The sequence below is a fragment of the Streptopelia decaocto genome, assembly GCF_964273445.1.
Source record: "Streptopelia decaocto genome assembly, chromosome: 24".
NCBI classification, from domain to species: domain Eukaryota; kingdom Metazoa; phylum Chordata; class Aves; order Columbiformes; family Columbidae; genus Streptopelia; species Streptopelia decaocto.
This window is the reverse complement of record NC_138679.1, coordinates 1,936,743-1,959,625: the sequence shown is the minus strand read 5'-3', so window position 1 is coordinate 1,959,625 and position 22,883 is coordinate 1,936,743. Positions and strand designations below refer to the sequence as shown.

Below are 22,883 nucleotides of genomic sequence, written 5' to 3'. Positions count from 1 at the left end.
CGGTTCCCACTGCCCCCGCCTGCCTTTGATGTGCCGGAGCCTTCGCCCTCGGTGAAGCTGGGAGGTTCCCAAGGAGTTCCCGGCACCCAGGTCCCGCCATGAGCCCCGGGGCTCCCTCGGGTGTCCCTGGCCTGGCCGGGGGCTCAGAGCCGCGCGGGCTCCCCGGTTCCCAGCCGGGAGGAAGCGGCTGCAGCTGCCCCGGCGCTGCGGCTCTTCCTGGCGGGGCTGGCGCCGGGCTGGGGCCGCCGGGGAGGGGGACGGGGGGGCCGCGACCGCCTGCCTTGGGGATGCCCCGGCGTGTGGCGGGGAGGAGGCCATGGCAGCGCTTTCATCCCCGCTCCCTCAAAGGCCGCCTGTGTGCCGAGCGGCCGCCCCGCCACCCGGTATAAATAGCAGGGATTGAGGCCTGGCGTGACACCGGAGGCGCTTCTGCCACCGCCACCTTGGGTGCCCCCCCGCCGCCCCGCGGGACCTCAATGGGGTCATTGTGCGCCGCAGCCCCGCGGGGAACGTCCCCGGCAGCTGCTGGGCCTGACCCGTCTGCTCTCCCCGCGTGCCGGGGCCACCGTGGGGCTTGGGGTGCACGTACCCCCCTCACCCGCAGGCTAAGGCCACGCACGGGGCGGATAATGGCGTTCTGCCCCCGTGCCAGCCCGGCTCAGCCCCCGACTGCCTGGGTAGTGCCGGCAGCTGCCATGGGGCGAAATGCCGGGGTGTGCCCGCCCGCCGCGGGGTGCCGGAGCTGCTGCCACCCGGCAAGACGGGGCCAGCCGGGCGCAGAGCTGCCCTGCCCGCAGCCGGCACGGCCACACCTGCGTGGGCTGCGCGGACCCCGCTCCCTCCCACCCGGCACAACCAGCTCCTGCGCGTCCCGGCTGCCCGCGGACAGGCAGCTGCAGGCAGGGCCCCCCGGGCCAGGCAGGTGCTGGGGAGCGCCTGGCACGGTGAGGGGGCCAGGAGGAGCCGGAGCTGCCTCCATCCCCACGGGCACGGCCGCTGCAGCGCCCAGGGGTGCCCGGGGAGGGGCTGTGACCCCCAGCCGGGGGCTTTCTGGGTGCACTGGGACCTGTGCTGCTGCGGGATGTCCCCATCGCCCCTTGTCGCTTGCCCACGTTGTGTCCCCCGTCCGGCCCTGCATCCCACCTCAGCACACAGCCACCTGCAGCCCCCCCGCCCCAGCCGGGGCACCCCAGGGGTGCAGCCCCCCCGGCAGCGCAGGCTCCTGGCAGGGCGTGGGAATCGGCGGCGCCTCCTGCAGCGAGCAGGGCGGGCAGGGCAGGCAGGGCAGGCAGGGCAGGCAGGGCCCCCGCAACGGGGCCGGGTGTGGGCGCAGACTGCATGAGCGCCTCTCGCACCGTCAGCAGGGTGGGGGGGTCGTGCACCCCACATCCCCCCCAGCTGCTCCAACCGCAGTCGGCCAGGGCTGCGTTCCCCCGCCCCAGTTCGGCTCTGCTGCAGCCTCCTCGCTCCCAGTCCTGGGGATGAAGGTGTCACACACCCTGGGGGGGCCAGGGCAGCGCGGGGGGGTCCTGGCCAGGCAGGGGGGACTGTGACCGGCAGCCTGCGGGTACCTGCTCGTGCGTGCAGGAGCAGCAGCGCGGGGCCGGACGCGCCGTGCCCAGTGCCGGGCTGTGCCGGCCGCCGCGTGGGGCCCTGCCCGGAGCTGCCTGAGCGCAGCAAATGGCTGTGGCTGCAGGAAAAAGGAAGGAGCTGGACCAGGGGTTTAACTGGCAGCGTTTTCCTTTGGAGACACATCTTGTGAGCCGATGATTTTTGCTTAGAAGGCTGCTGGGAGCATCTGGGATGGGCAGGTGGTGCTGGAGCCGCTGTGCAGCAAGTTTCTCTTGCCAGGTCCAGCGTCTCTCAGGTTCCACCGCAGCAATGTTGGTGCGTTTTTGGTTGACCGGGGCTCGCCGGGCGGGGGGCAGGCGCTGCGCTGCAGTGGTGACACCAGAGCCCCGCTCTGCTGCTGCTCCTGGACCCACTGATGATCTGATCTCCTGCAGCCTGACCTATCGCTGCCGTATCACATTTCCCCTCAAAACCGAATGGTGCAGAGAGCGCTCGGCGCCATCCCGGCCCCACCAGGAGCACCCGCATGGGAGCGCTGGGACAGCCTGGTTGTGCCGGCAGCCCCGGGGAGCCAGCGGTGGGAACCGGGAGGGCAGGACACGACCCCCGGGAGAGCCCTCGCTCCAGCGCAGCCCAGCTCGGAGCGGGAGGGTGGCCTCGGAGCCGCTCTGCGCCGGACGGCCCGACGCACCGGCCGTGTCTGGGAGCCCAGCGCAGCCTTGGTGCTCATCTCACTGCAGGAAAGCGCCCGCAGCACCCCGGGGTGTGCTCAGCATCTCCCCATCACCCAGCAAGGGGCTGGAGGAGCCCCCGGCTTCGGCTGCGGGCTCCGCGGGTGCGATGCGGGTTCCGGCGCTGCCGCCCACCCCGTGCACACCGGTCTGAGCAGGCGGGTTTCGGGGCAGGGCTGCTCCCACACCAGGACCAGCGTGGCCAAGGTCTCCATGGGGAGCTGAAGCCGCGATGGAGAGACAAAGGTTTAATGAGAGGTTGTTCGGCTTTCTCTGATCCTTCCGCCCATTATCTAATCAGAGCAGGGCATTTAAAAGGCCACACTGCATAGTGACTCACTTCCCCGGTCGGTGCCTCAGTTTCCCCACAGGTAGTGTGCCGGGGATGAGCCGAGCCCGTCTCCCCACAGCGTGTCGGCGCTGGGGAATGCGGCGCAGTGGGTCCAGCCCAGGGCTGGATTCCTCCGGCTGCTCTTCGCTCCGCACTGACTCACCCCGACCCCGGGCACGGCACCTCCCTCCGGCGCCCATGGTGGGGAGGGCGAGAGCCAGCGCTGCCCCGGGAGCGCCCGAGTGCCGGGACGTCCCGGTGTCCGGCAGCGCGGGGTGTGGGTCAGGGACACGTGGCAGCTTCACCTCTGCCCGGCCGCCGCAGCCCGGCCGCGTGGCAGCGCCGGTGCCGCTGGCACACGGGGTCTGGTTCTCCTCCCACCAGGATTTCCTGCCGCCGTTCCCAGAATAGGCCATGGCCCCACATCCGTGGGGGAGCAGACGACCCTGCACGGCCACCGGCCAGGAACCAGCCCCACTGCCCCGGCAGCACCGGGACTCGGGGTCAGGCACAGGGTCCCACAGCCGGGGCCATGCGGTGGGATTTGCGGTGCCCCCCACCCCAGCCAGCCCCGGGCAGGCGGCTCTGGCACCGTAAACAGGAACCGCGGCTGGGGGAGCGCGGCACAGCCGGGAAGTGAGGGGCTGCCCGTGCTGGTGATGGGATGTGTGTGGGGGGATGGGATGGGATGGGATGGGATGGGATGGGATGGGATGGGATGGGATGGGATGGGATGGGATGGGATGGGATGGGATGGGATGGGATGGGATGGGATGGGATGGGATGGGATGGGGTGGGGGGTTTACTCTCCCCCTGATTTATGAGCCCAGCTCACCCCAGGAACAAGGCACAGCTTGTAGTCGAGGAGGCTGCTGAAATCCTGGGTCCTTCCCCTCCCCAGGGCTGGCAACTTGCTTAAGCATTTATAATAATAATAATGATAATAACAATAATAATAACAACAACAACAACAAGCTGAGTTGTCATCCAACTCCTGGAGACGGTGATTTAAAACAAACCAAGAAATGTTGTGGCGTCTGCGAAACAACCGCACGTTGCTGAGCTGAACCAACCCAGCGGGGGCCCAGCCTGGCTGGGCAGGGGCTCTCCTGGGGGTGCAGGGTGTTGGGGCTCCGGCGCCGTTCAGCTGGGGGGGTCCATGCCCACCCTTTTTCCCACCCTGGCAGGGCTGGACTCTCGTGTCTCCCAGGCTCACCAGGAACCGGGTCCCGCCACACCGGGGGTCTCAGCCCCCGGCTGTGCCCAGGGGGGGCTCCCGGCAGCGGGCACGAGCCGGCAGCGTGTGCCCGCGGTGCTGATGCAAGCGCCGAGACCTCTCCTGACCCGTGATTTCTGCGATTGCCACACCGCTCGGCGCTCGGCGCTCGGCGCTCGGCGTGGGCTGGGGTGCAGGACGGGGTTTGGGGGGAACAGGGTCTGCGGTGGCGGCGGCACAGCCGCTGCACAGGGCAGGGCTGGACATGGCGGGTGCTGGCTTCTCCCTGCCCGTCCCCGTCCACCCCAGCGTGGCACTGAGCCCAGGGACACGGAACAGGGCTGGGCCGGCTGCCTGCCCGGCGAGGGGCGAGAGCCAAATCCACGCGCCCACCCGGCATGAGGGGCTGGCAGGGGGCAGCGGAGCCGAGGGCAGGAGCTGCTCACCCTGCGTCAGCGGGGACAAGGAGCTCAGCGTCCCGAAGGGGACCGTGAGCTCAGGGAGCCCAGAATAGCCCTGGCCTCACCGCGGGCAGCGGTGCCGCAGCCTGGCACAGCCAAGTACGGTCCCGCACCTGGGCCGCGGCGCTGCTATATCCAGAGGGATTCGCCATCCTTGCTGGGGCAGGGGCCATGGAGCCCCCGCGGTGACTCCCCCGCACGTCACAGCCGCAGCTGCCGCATCCCGAGGTCTGGCGGAGCCACCCAGCCCTGCGCGGCGCTGGGGTCCCCCTGCCCGTGGGGCAGCGCGGGGTGCCCGGCTCCCCCCCCCAGTGGCTGCCTGGGTCACTCCAGGGGTGACTTCACCTCGGGGGCTCCCCTGGGCTGGGGGTGACAGGCAGAGCCATGGGGTGCTCAGGGCAGGGCAAGCTGGGCCACCGGTCCGCAGGCTGCAACGCCCGGACGCGCTGCCAGGGGCCACCAGGACGCGCTCCCAAGAGCTGGGAAACACACGGAGCTGATTGTGTGTTTCTAAGGACACGCCTGGGTGTTCACAGCCCTGCCAGCGTCACCGGCACCGGCGTCCTGCCCAAGGACACCCCGTGCCTGCCACGAGGCAGCCCCGAGCCGGCGGGGTGGGGGTCTGGCCACAGGGGGGCTGTGCCAGGAGGGTGGGGAGCGCCGCTCGGCGCTGGCTCACCTGAGCGCCATGAGTCACCGCTCGCCACCGTGACTCAGGCTGAGCCGCTCGGCCCCGCGGGGCTGGGGAGGGGCAGCTGGGACCCCCTGCCCGCGGCCCCACAGCCCCCTCACCGCGGCGGTGCCGGCGGTGCCAGCGGTGCCGGGCAGCCCGGCCTGGGCGGGCGGAGGTGAAGCGGTTCGGCTGCACCCTCCAACCGGGGTGTGCCCGCGCTGCTGCCAGCTCCGCGAGGCCCCGGCCGTGCCCATGGACCATGGAGCGGCTACCGCACCCGCTGCCTGCGCCGTGCCCACCCGCCTCGGCACCTCCCCGGGCTGGGCCTGGTGAAGTTGTGGAGGAAAAGGGTCCCCGTCCCCGCTGGGGACCCCAGGCTGCATCTCCTGCGGCCCCAGGAGCAAGAAACGCCTCATCCATCCCCCCGCCCCATCTCTGCCCCAGCCCGGCGTCGGCTCTGCCCTAATCCCATGACCCCACGCCGGCGAGGGGAATGCAGAGACTTGCGATAAAATCCCCGTTTGCCAAAGCTGCGAAATCAGCCTGGAATTCAGTCCAAGAAAGAAAAGAGCAAAGCTGCTGCCTGGGGCTGGCGGGGGATTTCCCCAAAGAACAAGACCTGGGAATTCCCTTCCTTCGAGGGACAAGACTTCCAAGAACCGACCCCGAAAGATTCAGGGCTCTGAGCTGAAGTCAGGGCTGGGACGGGGCAGCGCTGAGGGCGGTGGAGGCGCCGACCCCGCGGTGCTGCCCTCAGCCCGCCCTGGCACCGGGACACGCGCACCCGGCCGGGCCCCGTGGGAAGTGTCCCCGCGGGACCCCGGGTAAGCCCCTCTCCTCCGCCCCGGTGCGTGCGAGCCGCCGCGGGGGCTGATCCGCAGGGCCCGGGCTGCCTAAGCGGATTGCGGGAGCTGCGTGTGGCCTGCGGCGGGATTTGTGTCGGTATTTGCTCGTCGGATCGTCCCTCCCCAGGCTGCTCAGCCGTGCGGGGTTCGGGGAACGCTCCCCCTGGAGAAGGCAGGAGCCTCTGATGCTGCACAGCAATTATGCCCAAGTCTGACTGTAATCTTTAACGATTTATTCCCAGGGCAACACAATAAACTAAACACACAAAATCTGGGCTGCTGGGAATCCAGGGATCTCCCAGCTGGTGTCTCTGGAGGCTCCGGATCCCTTCAACCGTGCTGAAATCTGCACATGCTTCCTAAAGCACCGGTTCCTGGAGTCCCGGGACTGCCGGATGAGCTTCCTCGGGAAGGAGATGGAGCCGTGCGACTGGGAAGGGGCTCCCGGGGGCTGCGGGGCCGTGGCAGCAGCCGACGGGGAGATGTGCTGCCCTTGGGGCACCCCACGCTTTGCCAAGGGACGTGGGCCGGAGCAGCCGCCCCATGGCCGCGATGTCCCCTTGTGTCCCCGCCAGATCTTGGCCGTGGAGCTGTGAGCTGGTGGCTCTGGGGTGGCGCTTTGTCCCCAACACGGCTCCTCCGGGTGCGTGAGCCCAAACCATGGCAGGGTCAAACCTGCCAGGGCCTGGCTGCCTCCTGGCTGCTCCAGGGCCTCACCCCACACAGCAAGCGGGGGACATGGCCCCCGGAGGGGCAGCTTCGCAGGCCCAGGGCTCCGCAGCTCCTGGGGAGAACAATGGCGTGTCCCTGCCCCGGCCCCTCTCCCAGGGACAACAATGGCAGGAGCCGGAGCTGCCTGAGCTCATCTCCCCCCCGAGAGCCCGGGGGGGGCCGGGGCAGGCGGGGGCTGCGGCTGCGCCACAAAGGATCCCTCTCTCCCTCCAGCCCAGCTCTGCTCTTTGCACACGGAGGGGCCACCCCAGCACAGCTCCGCAGTGATCTGCACCCACCCAGGGGGCCATTCAGGAGGGAAACAGTGGCAGCATTTTGGGGCTACAGAGAGCTCCCCTCGGCCCCCTTTGGGCCCCCTTTGCTGCTGCCCTGTGGGTTTGGGACACACGGCCCCCTGCTCGCTGCAGAGCGGCTGCCAGATCCCCCGTCCAGCTGCTCCGTGTCTCGCTGTGCCAGGGCATTGTCTGCGAGGCGGGACTCGGGCAGCATCTCCCCAGCATCCTTCCTGCCGCACGCCAGGCGGCCCCCGGCCCCACAGACCCTCTCCTGGGCTGAAACAGCCGATGAGTTCTGCTCCAGGGCACTGGGTCATCACCCTCCAGCACCAGCGGTACCACTGCCCATTTCTGCTCTGCTCCAAAAATTCTGTGGGGCACAGACTTCGTCCTGGCTGTGAAGGAGGTGGTTGGGCAGAGGGAATCCCTGGGGGAGGGACGGCCCAACCTGCTATTAGACACCAGGGAGTCTCCACCCGGAACCGCCTTGAAGCTCGGCTCCCCAAGAGGGCTCAGCCCCTCGGTTCCCAGCGCACGGACTGACTTTGACCCCGGTGACGGGGCACCCGGAGCGGGAGAGGTGTCGGGACTGTCCCCCCGCACCGCCCACGGGAGGCGGGTCCCCCCTGCCCGCCCGCGGGACGCACCGGCCCCGGGTGTGAGCAGCGGGGGCAGAGCTGGGACCGGGAGCCCCGGAGGGGCAGAGCTGGGACCGGGATCCCGGACAAGCAGAGCTGGGACCAGGACCCCGGACAGGCAGAGCTGGGACCCCGGGAGAGGCCGAGACCGCCCCGGCGGGCAGAGACCGGGAGAAGGGGGACGCCGAGCTGGGATCCTGGGAGCAGGACCCGGAACGGGGGGCAGCGACTGGGACCCCCAGGGAAGGGACGGACCGGGACCGGGGGTCAAGAGCCGGGAACCCCCCGGGAGCAGGTGCGGCCGCGTCACCTGCGGGTCCCGCGGAGGCCGGAGCCGGGGCCAGGCCGGTCCCTGCCCCCGTCAGGCTCCACCCCGGACGGTGCGGGATAAAACTTGGGGCACCTCCCCGGCAGCTCCGCGTCAGGGCTGCGCTCGAATCGGCTCCGGTACTCGGGAGGGGGCACCGCACTGAACGGCACCGCGCCCCCCCCACCCCCGCTACTCTTCGACCCTCCCCGGGAAGTTTTTGGGGTCTTTTTCTCCCTTCCTGCCGCCGGAGGCAGAAGAGCTCGAGCCGCGCCGGGGAACCGCGGGGCAGCGCTCCGGGCTCGGTGAGTGGGGCCGGGCTGGCCGGGTTGTGGGGGGCCTGGGCTGGGTTGGGGGGTCGGATCCGCGGATCGGAGCTGTTCTCATTCGTTTTTTACCGGAGCGGGTGGGGTGGTGCCGCTTCCCTGAGCCCGGCGGCTCCTGGGGAGACACACGGCAGAGCCCACACTCTCGGAGTGTCTGGGAGTGCTGCCCAGCGGCGGGACCCTCCGCGTCCCCGGACACTCGGGACCTTCCCTGCCGTCGCCTCCCCCGCTCCGGCTGCCGGGGACCCCGAGCGCGGTCTCCCGAGGGGGGTTGCGTCCCATTCAGCCCCCACCGCGTCCCGGGGAGCGGCCCCTCGCCTCCGTGCCCGGCGTGCTGGCGGGGGCGCTACCCGGGCTGGTTCGCTCCGTTCCGGTGGGCGGGAAGCGGCCCCGGGCCGCACCGCCGCCGGTTTCCCCGGTGACTCGGCAGGGGCTCCCCGGACCCCGCTGCGGCCCCCGCGGGGCCCCCCAGGGCGCAGGAGGCGCGGCGGGGCCGGCAGAGGGCGCCCGCGCTTTGCTGACTCATAGCCCCCCCGGCCCCCCCGGTGCGAGTGCCGGCCCGGGGCCCCGGGGCTGCGGTGTGGCCGTTCCGCTCCCCCGGGGCAGCCGGAGCTGGGGCCGCTGGGTGGGCGATCCCCGCTGCGGGATTTGGGGAAGGGGGAGACAGGAACGTGCGGGGAGCTCAGCGCTGCGTCAGGACAGTTCCCCCGTAGCTGTAACGGCGTCACCGGGAGGGTCACCGGGCGGGTGCGTGTGACCGGGCGGGTGTGACCAGCTGCGGGTGACTGTGCGTGTCTCCCCCGCCCTTTCCGCCTCGGTGTCCCCGCGTCACTCGGCTCCGGGGGCTCCGGCTCCCGCCCAGCCCCGCGGTCCCAATCCCTCCCGCCGCATCCTCCTCCGGTGCGGGGGCCGCTCGCCGCCCCCTGCCCGTGTCCCGCGTTCACCCCTCCGCGGCGCCCGGCCCTGCACGCCAAGCCCTGCCCCGCCGCTTCCCCGCACGGGAGCGGCCCCGCTCCCCGCCGGGCGCTCCGGTGCCGCCGCCCGGCCCGGCCGAGCCCCCCCCGCTGCCCCGGGGCCCCTTTGTTGTGCGCCGGGATTATGAATGGCTCCCAGGCGCGGCGCGAGGGCGCGCGGGGGGCGGGGCCAGGGGCGGGGCCGCGCGGCCGCGTGGGCGGGAGGAATCCGGCCGGGCCGCCCTCCCACCGGGCCACGTGGGGAGCCTGCGGCCGCCTCCCATTGGCTACCGCCGCGGATGTCTGTGAGGTCGGCGCCCTCCCATTGGCTGCGGCTGCCGGAGGAGCCGGAGTGAATGAGGGCGAGGCCCCGCCCGCGGGACGTTGCTACATTGTAACTTCCCCCCGCTCCCCCCGCCTCTCCCCCCCGCAGCCGGTCGGCGCTTCCCCGGCTGAGCGCGGCGGCCGCTGCCGGTTCGGCGGGTCCGGCCCCACAGAAAGGGGGGAGCGAAGCGTCCTCCGCGCCTCCCCGCCCCTCGCCGCGGCCTCCGGGCCCGCACCCCGCCCCCAGAAACCCCGCACAGAAAGGAGAGCGGCGGAGAGGAGAAAGACAGGAGGCAGGCGGCGGGCAGGGCAGGCAGCGCCGCTTCCACCGCCCCCCTCCCGCACGCAGCCAGCGCTGCGGCCCCGCTCCCCGCGGCCCCGGCAGCAGCAGGCGGAGCGGGAGGAGAACGGCAGATTTTTCTATAGATATATTTTCTATTTATTTTTGCCCGGGCCGCGGAGGGCCCGGCCGGTGCCAGCCCGGCCCGGAGATCGCCCTCGGCTCCTCCCGGAGGACTCGAAGCGCAGCCGGAGTTCCCGTGGGTACCGCCGGGGTGTGCGGCGGAGCGGGCCCCGCTCTCTCCTTTGTCCGCTCTCCGCTTCCCCCCACCCCCCCCCCCCCCCCCGCGTTCCTGCGTCGCCCCCCGGCACCGACCACCGCTCCCCCCGCAGGTCGGCGGATGGACCCGCAGCCCGGCGCCAGGAGCTGCAGCCGCGGGGCTCCCGCCTGCGAGGTGGTCCCGAACGAGCCCCCCATGAACCTCTACATCAACACCACCACCGGGACCCGCTATGAGCTCTCCGTGCCCGCCGAGGAGACGGTGGAGGGGCTGAAGAGGCGGCTGTCCCAGCGGCTCAAGGTGCCCAAGGAGCGGCTGGCTCTGCTGCACAAAGAGAGGTAGGGCTCGGGGGGCCGGCCGGGGTCCCCATCCCCCCCGGCAGCGGGGCTGGGCGCGGGGGCGGCCCCCTCGCACCGGGCTCGGCACCGCACAAAGGCTCCCGCCCCCCTTCCCCCCTGCCTGGCCCCATTCCTCCGCGGGTCGGGGCGGGCAGAGCCGGGGGGCGGGGGGGAGCAGCCTGGGGGGCCGCGGGCGGGGGCGAGCCGGGGGCCGGGGCGGAGGGAGGGAGGGAGGGAGGCTCCGGGCCGCGGCGGGGACCGGAGCGCCGCCGCCGCCCCCTCGCTCGGCCCTTGCCGGGCTCCTTTGTGGGCGGCGGGCCCCGGCCGTGCCCTTTGTTCTGGGCTCAACTTCGGCGGCGGCGCAGCCCGAGCCCCCAGCGCTGGGAGGGCCGGGGGCGGTTGGTCCTTTGTTTGCCGAAGACCCCGTCCGACGGGGCTGCGCAGTCCCCGGGTGGAGCGGAGCCTGCGTGGGGCCGCGCTCAGCCCCGGCCCGGACTAACTTAAAGTCTCGCCCGTATTAGGAAGGGAGCGGGAGACCCCGAACATCTGCCCGCACCTACGGGTCCGGGGGAGTCTCGGCCCCCCGTGCCGCCTCCCCCACCCCACGCTGCTCCAGTGTCTCTCCCAACCCCGTGGGCAGGTTTCCTGTGCCACGAAGTCCCCGACCGGCTCCTTTCTGGCTCCCTGGCCCCCACAGTGCCGGCTTGACCCCTCTCCTCAGCGCCCCTCGGCCCTGCCTGCGGGAGGGGGACCCCGGCACTGTGTGCTGCCCCCCCGGGGTGCCGGGGCCAGATGGGGAAGAGGCAGCTGAGCAGCGGGGTGCTGGGTTCCCCTCCTGCCTGCCAGGTGTTGGAAACGCTCGGGGTGGGGGTGCTGGAGGAGGCTCGGTCCCCTGGGAACAGCCAGGCTTGCGGCCGCTGTCCCCCCGTGTCCCTGGCGAGGCCGCGCTGACCTCGCTTTTGGCATCTGTCTCCTCTCCCCCACAGTCGACTCAGTTCTGGAAAGCTGCAGGACCTGGGGGTCGTGGAAGGCAGCAAGCTGACGCTGGTGCCCACCGTGGAGGCCGGCTTGATGGTAAATGGCCTTTTTCTGCTGCTCCCTCCCTCCCTCCCACTCGTCCCCATCTATTATTAAAGCCCCAAGCGAGGATGTGCTGGCAGCCCTGCGGCTCCGCGGCCCCAGCCCTCGCTGAGGAGGCAGCGCTGGGCTGGGCACGGCAGCAGGTTTAATATTTCACTGCTTTCTCAGGGCTTGTGTAGAAATAGTGGAAGTGACATGTCATCCCTCCCCTCCTGCCGCACAAACGCCCCCTCCTTCTCTGCATTTGTAATGTTAATCCCCCCTCCTCCTTTTTTTTTTTTCCAGTCCCAGGCATCCAGGCCAGAACAGTCGGTGATGCAAGCTCTGGAAAGCTTAACTGAAACTCAGGTGAGACGCTTGATGCCAGGGCACCGATAGAGACAAAGGAGGGGGCGATGGGGGGGTAGGGCCTGCTGTGACCTGGCTCCTCTTGCCCTCCCCAAAGGCTTTGGTGTTTAGTGCCTCGTTTCACCTTCAGAAGGGGTTGGGAGCGCTGAGGGTGGTGCCCGGGGCGGGCACCGTCACCCGCGCAGCGCCGGGCGCGGGGAGGTCCCACGCTGCAGCGCTCGCAGCCCAAACAAGCGCCGGCCGGGGAGGTGAAGTGACTCACCCAAGGTCACGCAGCAGGTCGGCGGCAGAGCCAGGGCCCTGCCCGGGGGTGCGGGGCTGCGGCTGCCCCCCCCAGCTGCCTGCGGGGGCCCAGGGATGGTGTGTGCGCTCAGGGGGCTGCCAGGGCCACGCCGGGGGCTCCTGGGGCCAGTGGGTCACACTGGCGGCTTGTGGGGTTGTAGATCCCGGCTTCCGCCAGCGCCCAGAGGGCTCTGCCCTTCTCCTTGGAGCCGTCCTTGGGGGTGGCGGCGGGGGGGGGGGACATTGGCCGTGCCCGAGTGTTCTGTGCTCTCCTTGCGCCTGCTTGGTGGCCTTGGGCTGGGGCGCCGGGTGCCGAGGAGGGGCCGCGGGTGGGGGCCGTGTTTAGAATAACCGTGAAGTTTCTTGGCGGCTGCGGGGGCGTCGTGGGCGGGGGGTCCGCCCGCGGGGAGGAAGCGTTCCCAGGGCTGGGGAGCCGCCGCGGGTGCGCGCGCAGCCGCCGGCGCCTGCCGCGAAGGTGGAATTTACCCCCAGCCGCGCAGGCCCTGGCTTCTTTGTTTTCAGTCTCTTTATTATTGCTGTTAAACTCTTTCCTTCCTTTCTGGCTGATGCTGCAGCTTATTTTTTTTAAAGGTATTTTTTTCATATTAACCTGGCTTGCTGAATCTGGAGCAGGGGCTGAGCCCTGCACTGTGCCGCAGCTCACACGGGGCAGGGGGGTTGGTGGGGGCACAGCTGTGCCCCCCCCCCCGGGGACATGCGAGGGCTGGAGCTGCCCTGTGCATGGGGACCTTTGCTGACCCACGTGCCCTTGTCTGCCCAGGGTGACCTTGACTTTCAGCAGCTGGTTTAACCCTGCGTGGGCCAGGAGGGTGAGCTTGGAACATGAGTCCTGTGCCAGAGGCCGGTTCCTGTCTCTGCCATCCCCGTGGAGCCCGGTTTGCTCGTGGGGTGCAGAGCTGTGGTGGGAGCTGGTTCTGGCAGCCCAGCCCGGGGGTCCCGGTGCATGTCCCGGGGTCGGGGCTGCAGGGCTGTGCCCCTCCTTAGCGAGGTGGGATGTGCTGGAGAGGAGTGAGGGGCTTTGGGGGCCCCCCTTGCATCTGTGGGGGCTTGTAATGCCCAGCATTGCTCCCATCATCCAAGCGGCCATCCTGGCCAAGCACAGCGGAGGTGGAGCGGAGGCGTGTGGGCTATGGTTTGGGGGGGCCGGTGGCTGCAAGGTGCCGCCTGGTTTTCCCCTGGTGGCTGTGCCAGGCGCGCGGGGCCCCGGCCGCCCGGGCGTGCCGCGGCGGGCAGCGGCGCTGCCTGCGGGAAGCAGCTCCTGCCCACGGCAGGTTCCTCCCGGGCTGGTGATTCAGGAAGCCGGGGCTGTGCAGGAGGAACCGCCAGCACCTGGGGGGCGGAGGGGGGGGGGCAGGAAACCACTCCTCTCATTCATGCTTTGCTCGCTCTGCCTGCGTCACGCATCCTCCGGCAGCGCGGGGAGAGCTGCGCCGGCTTCCTCTGGGGGCGGCGGGGGGGCCGGGGCGCCGCCACCCCCTCCCTGCCCAGGTGCTTTGGGGAAGCGGCCGCGGGACAGGAGGTGACGCGGCGCCCCGGCCCAGCGGCACGGGGGCTTCCTGGAAGGGCTCGCCGCGCTTCCTTCCGCCGGGCACGCTCGGCGGCTGCCCCCGCGTTCCAGGGAGCCGTGCCCACGGCAGCGCCGGGCGGGCAGCTGCTGGCTCATCTGCAGCCTCGGCTCTTCCTGCCCTCGCTCCCTTCGCCCCATGGCGGAGCGCGGGGGGACGGCGTGGGGCGGAATGGGGACGCATCCTGCCCAGCCAGCCCGGCTCTGGCCCGCCGCCCCCCTTGGCATGGAAAAGCCCCCCGGCAGCAGCGCGAGCGTCGGGGTGGGGGACCCAGCTGTCGGCCACAGCTGCGCCCGGCTGGAGAGGCTGAGAGCCTGGGGGGCATTTCCCGCCCCCCCATCCCCGGGCTGGGCTGGGCTGGCCTTTCCGATCTGCCAGGAACCGCAGCAGGACGGGGTTTTTTGCCTGTTAGTGTGGGGGGGCTGCTGGGGGCAGCTCCTGCTCTCCGCCAGCCCAAGGTGGGGGGGCCCGGGGGTGACGCGGGGCCAGGCGTTGGAGCAAGGCGGAATGCGGCGTTCTCTGAGTCATCCGTGTTTCTGAGAAGCAGCCGGGAGACACTTGCCCTGTCCCCACGGGCAGCTGGAGCCCTTCCCAGATGCTTGGCGGGGTCCCAGGGGACCCCGAGCACGGGGGCTTTGGGGACATCAGTGTCCCCACCCCCCCGGCGGGGCTGTCCCAGCCCCCCTGGCCGAGCCGGCTGGGAGGGACGGGGTCCTCCCCGGGTGGCCGTGGGCGGCCGAGCAGGCGGCTGGGTGGGACGTGTTTGCATTGGAGCAGCTTGGTTTTGCCGGGGGGGTTGGCAGCGGCGCGGGGGCGGGTGCTGGGAGCCCCGGAGCTGCGGTCCCGCCGGGCCGGCCGTTCCGCCTGGGGCACCGCGGGGGCCGAGCCGGTTCAGTGCCACGGCCAAGCCCCTGGGGGGGCGCAGGGGGCTGGGGGTGGCTGTACGACCCCCACGCGTTGGGGGAGAGGGGTTATTTTTAGTGCCCCTCGGTGTGGGTTTGGGGTGCTCTGGTTTCTCCCATGGCTGGCGAGGGTCAGGCAGGGCACAGGCAGGTGTGAGTCAGATGGAGGCGGCATCAGGTGCCGGCTGACGTCAGGGGGCCCCGGGGGGGTGTGCGGGGCTCCCCCGGGCAGCCCGGGGTGCGGAGCGAAGGCAGCTGGGTGCCAGGGGCTGGTGTGGGTGCTCCCACCCCCCGCACTGGTTTGGGGGGCCCCAGGTGGGAAACGTTCCCCCTGTGCCAGCCCTGGGAGCAGCAGTGGGGCTGGGGTGGCCCAGCAGCCGTGGGGTCGCTGCCCACCTTGGCACGGCTGCTGTGGAAGCTCCGCAGGCACCGCGCGGGCTGCGCGGGTGGTGCCGGGGAGGCTGTTGTGGCTGGAGCTGGGGGGGCTGTGCCGTGGTGGGCACGAAGCTGCCAGGCGGGCGCATGTTCATCCCCAGCTGCTGTGGGCAGGGAAACGGAGCCAGAACCTGAGCCGTGGGGCAGGACGGGGCCGTGTGCGTGCACACGCATGTGCACACGTGTGCCCATGTGCACGCTCGCCGGCCTCTCCCGCCCCCTCGCCCCGTAACCTCGGTGTCCAGAGCTGCAGCGGCTCCTTCACGCCCACCTCTTCCTCTGCAGCCTCCGCCTGACACGCTCAGGGCTTTGCTGCTGGTATTTTTAAAGCTGCTTTTCCCACGGCTTCTCAGAACCGGCCTCCGCGGGAAGGGGCTGTGGGGGCGCTGGGCTGGGGGGGGGGGCGGCTGCGCTCTGCAGAGGTACCGGCCCTAGGCTGGGGGGTCATGGGGTGCGCAGCTCTGGGGGTCCACTCGGGACCCCTCGGCTCGTGCTGCGGCGGCGCCGGTGGGGGTGTGGGTGGGTGACGTGTGCCGGGAGCCGCGCACGGCGCCGCACGTGACGGGCTGGGAAAGCCAGTCCTTGCCGTGCCCTAGAATAGCTCCGCTGGGGGGGGCGGCGGTGGCGTCATCCCCATTAGCGGTGACCTGGTGTCCTGCCCACAGCCCTGCCCGTGCGTGAGCCCGCGCCCTTCAGCCGGCGGGGGCGAGAGGCACAGCCCCCCCCGGCAGCACACGCAAAGGCACGGGGGGGCACCGCGGCAGGGGGCTTGTGGCTGTCCCACCCCCCAGGATCATGGGGGGATGCTCAGCAGAGCTGGGGGGGCTCCCCTGTTCCCCAGCACAGATGTCGAGTGATTTATGCATCCTGGGTGGGGGGCTGAGTGGTGTGCTGGGGGGCAGCAGGTGTTGAGGATTGGTGTCCCCCCCCCATCCTGGCCAGGGTCAGGCCCCTGCTCTTGTCTCCGCGCTGCAGCTGCTCCATCACCTGCCTGTGAGGAGGCCCTGGGGGGGCACAGGGGCAAATCCTGCCTGCGCAGCTGCTCTGCTGGGCTTTCCCCCCACCCCGAGCTGTATTTGGGGAGGGAAGCAGGGGAGGTGTGCTGGCCTTTCCTGCCTTTCCTGCCTGCTGGCCACAGGTCACAGCAGTGGGCATGGCGGGGACCCGGCATGTCCTCACCTGTCCCCTCCCTGTCCTTGCAGTGAGGAGCTCGCTCCCCGTGCGGGGGGGACACACCTCTGGGTGCTGGCGCTGGCCTGCTCGCAGGCCTGTCCCTGCCCGCTGGCTGCGGCGGGTTCAGTGCCGGGGAGGGCAGGAGGGAGAAAATCCCCCCCCAACCCGCCACAATCAGCTGATGGAGCTGGCACCGCGCTGAGGTCGCACGGGGACGGTGGCCGCGCTCGCCTGCCCGGCTGCTGTGGCCGAGGGCTGCGGGAAGGGCTCTGGGGAGGGTCACGCTTCGCCGCCTTAGTGACCCATCCGTGTGGCCCTGGTGAGACCTGTGGTGGCCACAACTGTCACCCTCTTGAGCACGGGGGACGCTGCGTGCGGTGGGGACGCTGCGTGCGGTGGTGGCTGGTGATGTGCCCGGGCTGACGGGTCCCTTCTCTCCCCAGGTCAACGATTTCTTGTCGGGCCGGTCCCCGCTGACCCTGGCCCTGCGCGTGGGCGACCACATGATGTTCGTGCAGCTGCAGCTGGCGGCGCAGCAGAGCAGCGGGCAACTCCAGCACCGGCACGTCATCGCCAGCCGCGGCGAGGCGGGCGCCGCCGCCAGCCCCCACTGCCGGACGCTGCACGGCAGCACCGGCTCCGGCTTCGCCCGCATCCCCGTGGTGCCCACGTGCCAGCAGAGCCCGGCCCCCAGCCCCGCGCCCGCCGCACCGGCCCCCCCCGTGTACTGTAACGCCCCCCACGCCGCTCCCGTCACCGCCGGGATGTTCCGGTCGCACGGGGCCAGCGCGCAGACGGTGAACAGCAGCGTGGTCTCCTCCTGCTCGGAGGTGAGTTGGGCCTGGGGGTGGTGCTGTGCGCTTCCCAGCCCTCCTGTGGCGATGCCCTTTCCTGCCTCAGTTTCCCCACACATGGGGCAAGGGAGTTCCCTTCCCTGGCTTGCAAAATGCCCCTGGGCCATGGGGAGGGCTTGGGGACAGGGTGTCATCCAGGCTCTTGCTGTGCTCATCCTCAGAGCCTGCCTGTCCCCCAGCGGGCAGGACCTGCCTGTGCTCTCTGCTGCCGCTTCCCCTTCCCTCTTGCACAGCTGGCACGGGGCGGGGGGTGACTGTCAGGACCCCCAGGGCTGAGGGCACCAGTGGGCTGGGACAGCGATAGGTCCTTTTGTTCCAGTAAAACTGGGGTTGGTGGTGCCTCCTGGTGCTTCTGGGGGGTGTCCTGCCCGGAGGCTGATCCGTCTGTCCCTCCCGCCAGGTGGACTGCGGCACCCGCAGCAGCAGCTCCCCAGGCAGCAGCCCGGCCCCCCCCGCGGCGCGGTCCCGCAAACCGGGGGCCGTCATCGAGAGCTTCGTCAACCACGCGCCCGGGGTCTTCTCAGGGACCTTCTCTGGTACGTGCTGCTGCAGTGGAGGGGCTGGGGGACACACACACAGGGGTTTGGGGGGGTCTGCTTATCTCATATCCATCTCTTCCCCCCCGCCACCCCAGGCACTTTGCACCCCAACTGCCAGGACAGCAGCGGGCGGCCGCGGCGGGACATCGGCACCATCCTGCAGATCCTGAACGACCTCCTCAGCGCCACGCGACACTACCAGGGCATGCCGCAGTCCCTGACGCAGCTGCGCTGCCAGACGCAGTTCTCCTCCTCCTCCTCGCCCCCCGCCTCCCCGGACCTCGCCACCAAAACTACCTCAGAGCCGCTGCCGGCGGCCGCGGCCTCCGCGCCCCTGCACCCCGTCGTCCAGTGCCAAAGCCAGATCCGAATGTGCAAACCCAGCGGTGAGCCCGGCGGCGCCTCGCGGGGCGGGAGCTCAGCGGGGTTTGGTGTCCTTGGTCCATCCAGCGGGTGGGGGTTTTGGAGGGGGGGGACGTGAAGGTGGGTTTGGCTGGGGGGCTGGACCCCGCCGGGCGGTTGTGGGTGCACACCTGTGTGTGTCCCGAGGCCGGAAGGTGCCCAGAGGTGCCTGCCCTGGCCCCCCCCGATTTGCTTAGAGGAAAGAAGTGAAACTGCCGTGCGGCCGGGGGAGCTCGCTCTGCCCGCTGGGCTTTCTCTTCCTTTTCTCCTGGCCAAGGGGGTCTGGGACAAACTCGGGGTCACCTGAGCCCCCCCATGCATGTTTTTGCACAGATGTGAAACTCCCAGCAATGGGGACAGACTCCCCCAAACCTCCCGCCAGCTCGGGGACAGGGCAGCCCATGTCCAGCCCTGGTGGCACTTGCGGCAGGGCCACCCGTGCCCCTCCTTGTCCCTGATGGCGACCAGCTGTCCCGTGGGCATGTGCTGCCTTGGGGGGCTCCGGGAAGGGCAGCCCCCACGCCTCACCCCCTTTAGACCCACAGAATCATTTTGTTTGGAAGAGACTGAAGTCCAACCGTACCCCAGCTCCGGTGCTAAGCCGCGGTGTCCCTTTGCCGTTGCAGGGGACCGCTTGCGGCAGACGGAGAACCGGGCGACGCGCTGCAAGGTGGAGCGGCTGCAGCTGCTGATGCAGCAGAAGCGGCTGCGGCGGAAGGCGCGGCGGGACGCGCGGGGGCCGTACCCCTGGCTGCCCAGCCGCAAGGCCGCCCGCACCAACAGCAACAGCAGCGTCTCCAGCGAGGGCAGCCTGGACCTGGACTTCGAGGACTCGGTCTGGAAGCCGGAGGTCAAGGCGGACATGAAATCCGAGTTTGTCGTAGCATAGACCCGTGGCCCCGGGGGGGGCCCCGCTCCGGCCGGCGCTGGTGTCGCTTCTGTTGTCACGGGCCAGATCTCCTCTAGATTCGCCACCTCCTGCGGCCGGACGCCTCGGGGCTGACCCGCCTGTGCCGGGGACGCGATTCACGGGGGCGGCTGGGGCAGCGTCACCCCCGGCTCCGCGGGGTTTGGGGACCTGGGCGGGGAGCAGGAGCTGCCGCCCCCCCCCGCATCTCCCGTTGCCATTCCTGGGGGATATGGAAGCTGCTTTGCTGTGAAGAGGGGTGCAGCGGGGCGGGCTCCGGCCCCCCAGCATCCCCCCCGGCGCGGGCGGGGGGAGATGAAGTCTCTTTTGGAGGTGCTGGGGCCCCCCCTGGGTTTGGGGGCCGTTTGTTTTCCTTCCCTTCTATATGTAGCATTGCTCAGCTGTGGGGCTGGGCCCCCCCGGGCGGGTGGGGGGACACACGTGTGCCTGGGTGCCGCCAGCCCCGCAGCCGGGGGGTGGGGGGGGGGGGCTTTGTTTTGGGGTGGGGTTAGTTCTGTTTCTTTTTGGAGGGAAAAGAAATGGCACCTTCCGTCTGTGGCCGAGACCAACTCCGAGTCGCCGACTCCTTCCCACCCGCTGCTTGGGTGGGTGGGTTTTCTTTTTTTAACTTAAAAAAGGAGAAGAAAGGTTAAAAAATAATGAATGAATAACCCCAGTACTGGTCATGGCTGTCCAGGCCGTGGGCTGATATTTATAGACATTAATTACCCGACTGAGCCAATACTGACATAGTCTTGCATAGGCCGTAGGAATCCTTTTTCTTGTCCGACTTTGATTTATTTTTATTATGTTTTTTTGGTCAGGAGATCTGTGCAAATAGAGAACCCCACGTGATGTGTTTTTTGTCTGTAAAAGTCTTTTTTTGTGTGTTTTGGGGCGGGGGGGGAGGGGGGGAGAGCGAGGCTTTCGGTCTTTAATATTTTATTTTTTATTTTTGAAATAAATTTGGGCAGTCTGGACGCGCCTGTGCTGTCGGTGTCGGAGCTGGGGCTGGGGGGGGGGCGGGCCAGCCGGGGGGGCGGCGCGGTGAACCCCATCCCATCCCATGCCGAGGAGCCGGGCCGGTTCCGCCAGCTGAGCCGGGTGCCGGTGCCGGCCTCACCGGTCACCCTGCGTCACCGCGGGGCGGGGGGGTCGGTGGCCGTGAGGCTGCTGCCGCCCCCACACCCAGCTCGGTGCCCGGCGTAGCCGTGCCTCAGTTTCCCCAGCTTCACATTCGTTTCCCCGAGGTGGGGGAAAGCCAATGGGGGTGGCCCTGGGGGCGCACGTCACCCCAATCCCAGTGTCTCTGGGTCCTGGGGAGGGATCCGTGGGGGCCGGTGGGCTCCGGGGCATTGGTGGGGGCAGCATGGGCTCTGTGCCTGGCACAGGGTGACACGGTGGCACCAGTACCCCCAGGTCCCTGGCACACCTGGGGTCTGGCGAAGCCAGGGAAAGGGGGGCTGAGCAGTGGGGCTGTTATTTGGGGAGGGGCCGGGAGTGTCCCCTATCCCACAGCCCATCCTGGCTGCCTGTGGCCTCTCTGCCACCTCCCTGTCCCTGCACCCCAGGGACTTCTAGGGAGAGACCCGCGGGACAATCCAGAGCGGCGCGGGGGCTCCAGCACCGCAGGGAGGGGACAGGATTGCCCAGTGAAGAGCGGCCGGGGGGGCCTCGCCAGACCCCGACCCCCGGGAGCTGCGAGCGCAGGAGGAAGCGTGGCCGGGAGAGGAAGTGGCTCAGGTTCCTGCGGTGACATGTGCCGCACCGGGCGTCCCGCTGCCAGCGCCGCGCTTTGACGTCATTTCGGGGAGAGCGAGCCCCGGGCCGCCCCCCCGACACCCCCGGCCCGTGCTGCTCGCGCCAAATTTGGCAAAGGGAAGAGGAGCCGCTGGCAGCGCCGGGAGCACACGGCAGAGGCCTTTTAAGGCAATGGCTGCCTGGCTGGGACACACGCACACGTGTGCACGGTCGTGCCCCCCTTCTTGCACATGAGCACGTTCACACGTGCAGAGGGACACACACCCCAGCGGTCACAATGGGGGTGGCCCGTGGGGACCCCAACACCCCAGCCCGTGGCCTCAGCGCAGGGTGTAGGGGGAACTGGGGGAGCAGCGGGTGCTGCAGGGTCGGTGGGCTGGGGTGTGAGCTGTGCATGGGTCCAGCTCCAAAGCACAGCACGGCATGGCACAGTATGGCACGGCACAGCACGGCGCGGCACAGCGCAGCACAGGCGGGTGCCCGCAGGAGGTGTCTGTGGCACAGCAGGAGACAAGCTGGGACACGGGACGCCGCATCGCGCCGCGCCACCGGGCTGACATCACCGCGCCCGGGGCCGGCAGATGCTGGCGATAAAGCGGGGGGGTCGCTGGCGGCGGGCGAGGCTGGGCAGAGCCGCACTCGCTGCCCAGCACAGGCGGCCAGGCGCTTTGCACCCCCCGCACCCCATCCTGCACCCTCCTCGGTGCCCCCAGCCCGGGCAGCGCCCCGACCCCTGCCCTGGCGCTGCCGTGGGGCCGGGCCCATGCTGGCGAGGTTGCTCTCATCCCAGTCCTCCCAGTATGGAGCAATCCAGCAGCGCCAGCGTCGCGCCTTTGGTGTGGCGCCCGCTGGAGGGGAGCATGGGTGTCACCGCGGGTGCGCGTCCCTGCACGCAGGGCGCTGTGACGGCGCAGGGGCAGCGCGCGGGGGGGTGTTTGCAGGGGGTGCTGGGGGTGCACACGTTGATGTGCACGCGGGTGACTGGGTGCATGTTCCCAGCACCCTCACGGTGTTTCAGCCCCGGGGGGGTGACGGTGCCGCAGCCTTGGATGTGCACGCTGCAGCTCCTGCAGGGAGCAGCTGCCCCCCAGTGCCCCGTGGTCAGCCCCGGGCTGCAGCCGCTGGCCTGGTGAGCGCGGCAAACACGCGGCAAACACCCCGGTGTGGCTTCAGCCACAGGCCTGCGGCAAATATTTGCCTTTGGCAGTGCAGCCCTGCTGTGGCGCGGTGACCTGAGCTGCGGGTGGCAACAGGAGAGGGCTGGGAACCCCCAGGGCCCCCCACCCATCCATGGCTAGCGGGTGCGGGCGGGTTGGAGCAAGTGCCCCCCCCAGCCCAGCCCCCGCAGTGGAGGGTGTGCCAGGAAACACCCACGGCGGGCGAGCGGCTGGCGGCTCCCACGGCCCTCCCGGCACACCCGTGGGCCCCGCGCACACCCACAGCGCCGGCCACGGCCGCGGCCCTGCCGTGCACGGGCACACGCCCGGCCCAGGCACGCACGGGGGCTGCACGGCAGCTCTTGCACACCCGCACCCTTGCACACCCAGCGCCGCACCCGCCACCCTGCAAACACGCGTGCACACACGCATGTGCACACACACCCACTGCTGAGTGTGGCAGCACATGCCCACCCTGCACCCCCATGGCACCAGGACCCCGCGGCACTGGGACCCCCACGGTCGCCTCCAGCTCGCCCAGCTGCTCCCAGGCTGTCGGGGGGGTGATCACTGCTCGGTTTGGAGCCCCCAGCCCCATGGATCCCGGTGGTGCCACTCGCTGGGGCGCCCGGTGGCTGCGCCCGGCGTGGCTGCTGGTGCGAGACGGCGCTGGCGCAGCTCTGCCAGACACCGGGTGGGCGAGGAGCTGCTGGCGTGTCCCTGGCAGGAGCTGGGAACACGGTGTCTGCCGGCAGCGGGTCCCGCTGTGGGGGTGAGCCCTGGCCCCCGCGCAGGGGCTGCAGCCGGCGTCCCCGCCGCCCGGCTCTGGGGGCACCCCCGAGGGCTGGAGCACCCACGGGTGCACCCTGGGCACGGCTGTGGGGTGCAGAGCCCCCCGCGCTGGGCCCCGGTGCTGCTGTGGGGCTGGGCTGTGTGGGGCGCGGAGGCGGCGGGGAGGCCGGGGCAGGAGCTGCCGGCGCAGGGACGGATCCTGGAATTAAAAACATTCCAGGAACTGACTTTGAACCAGATAAAATAACAAGCGCTGCAAGGAATGTCTCACCCCACCCCCCGGCTGCCCCGGCCAGCCCGGCCCCACAGCGCTCCTCCCGCCCCACAGCGCTCCCCAAAGCCGCCCTCAGCCCCACACGTGTCCCTCGGCCCTTGCACACGCG

At 70.4% G+C, this 22,883-nt stretch overlaps 1 protein-coding gene across 2 annotated transcripts; it reads left to right on the top strand.

Moving 5' to 3' along the window:
- Window positions 1-7,355: 7,355 nt before the first annotated feature.
- Window positions 7,356-19,684, top strand: MIDN (midnolin). 2 transcript variants are annotated; one of them, XM_082071777.1, is made up of 8 exons: window positions 7,356-8,086; window positions 10,057-10,282; window positions 11,269-11,356; window positions 11,648-11,710; window positions 16,532-16,918; window positions 17,343-17,478; window positions 17,577-17,867; window positions 18,510-19,684. In XM_082071777.1, the coding sequence occupies exons 2-8, from the start codon at window positions 10,065-10,067 to the stop codon at window positions 18,770-18,772; spliced, it is 1,446 nt and encodes a 481-aa protein (XP_081927903.1). In that variant the 5' UTR covers window positions 7,356-8,086; window positions 10,057-10,064; the 3' UTR covers window positions 18,773-19,684. The 2 variants fall into 2 exon arrangements, with proteins under 2 accessions (XP_081927903.1, XP_081927902.1); XM_082071776.1 differs by lacking the exon at window positions 7,356-8,086 and adding an exon at window positions 9,221-9,923.
- The last annotated feature ends 3,199 nt before the right edge of the window (window positions 19,685-22,883 follow it).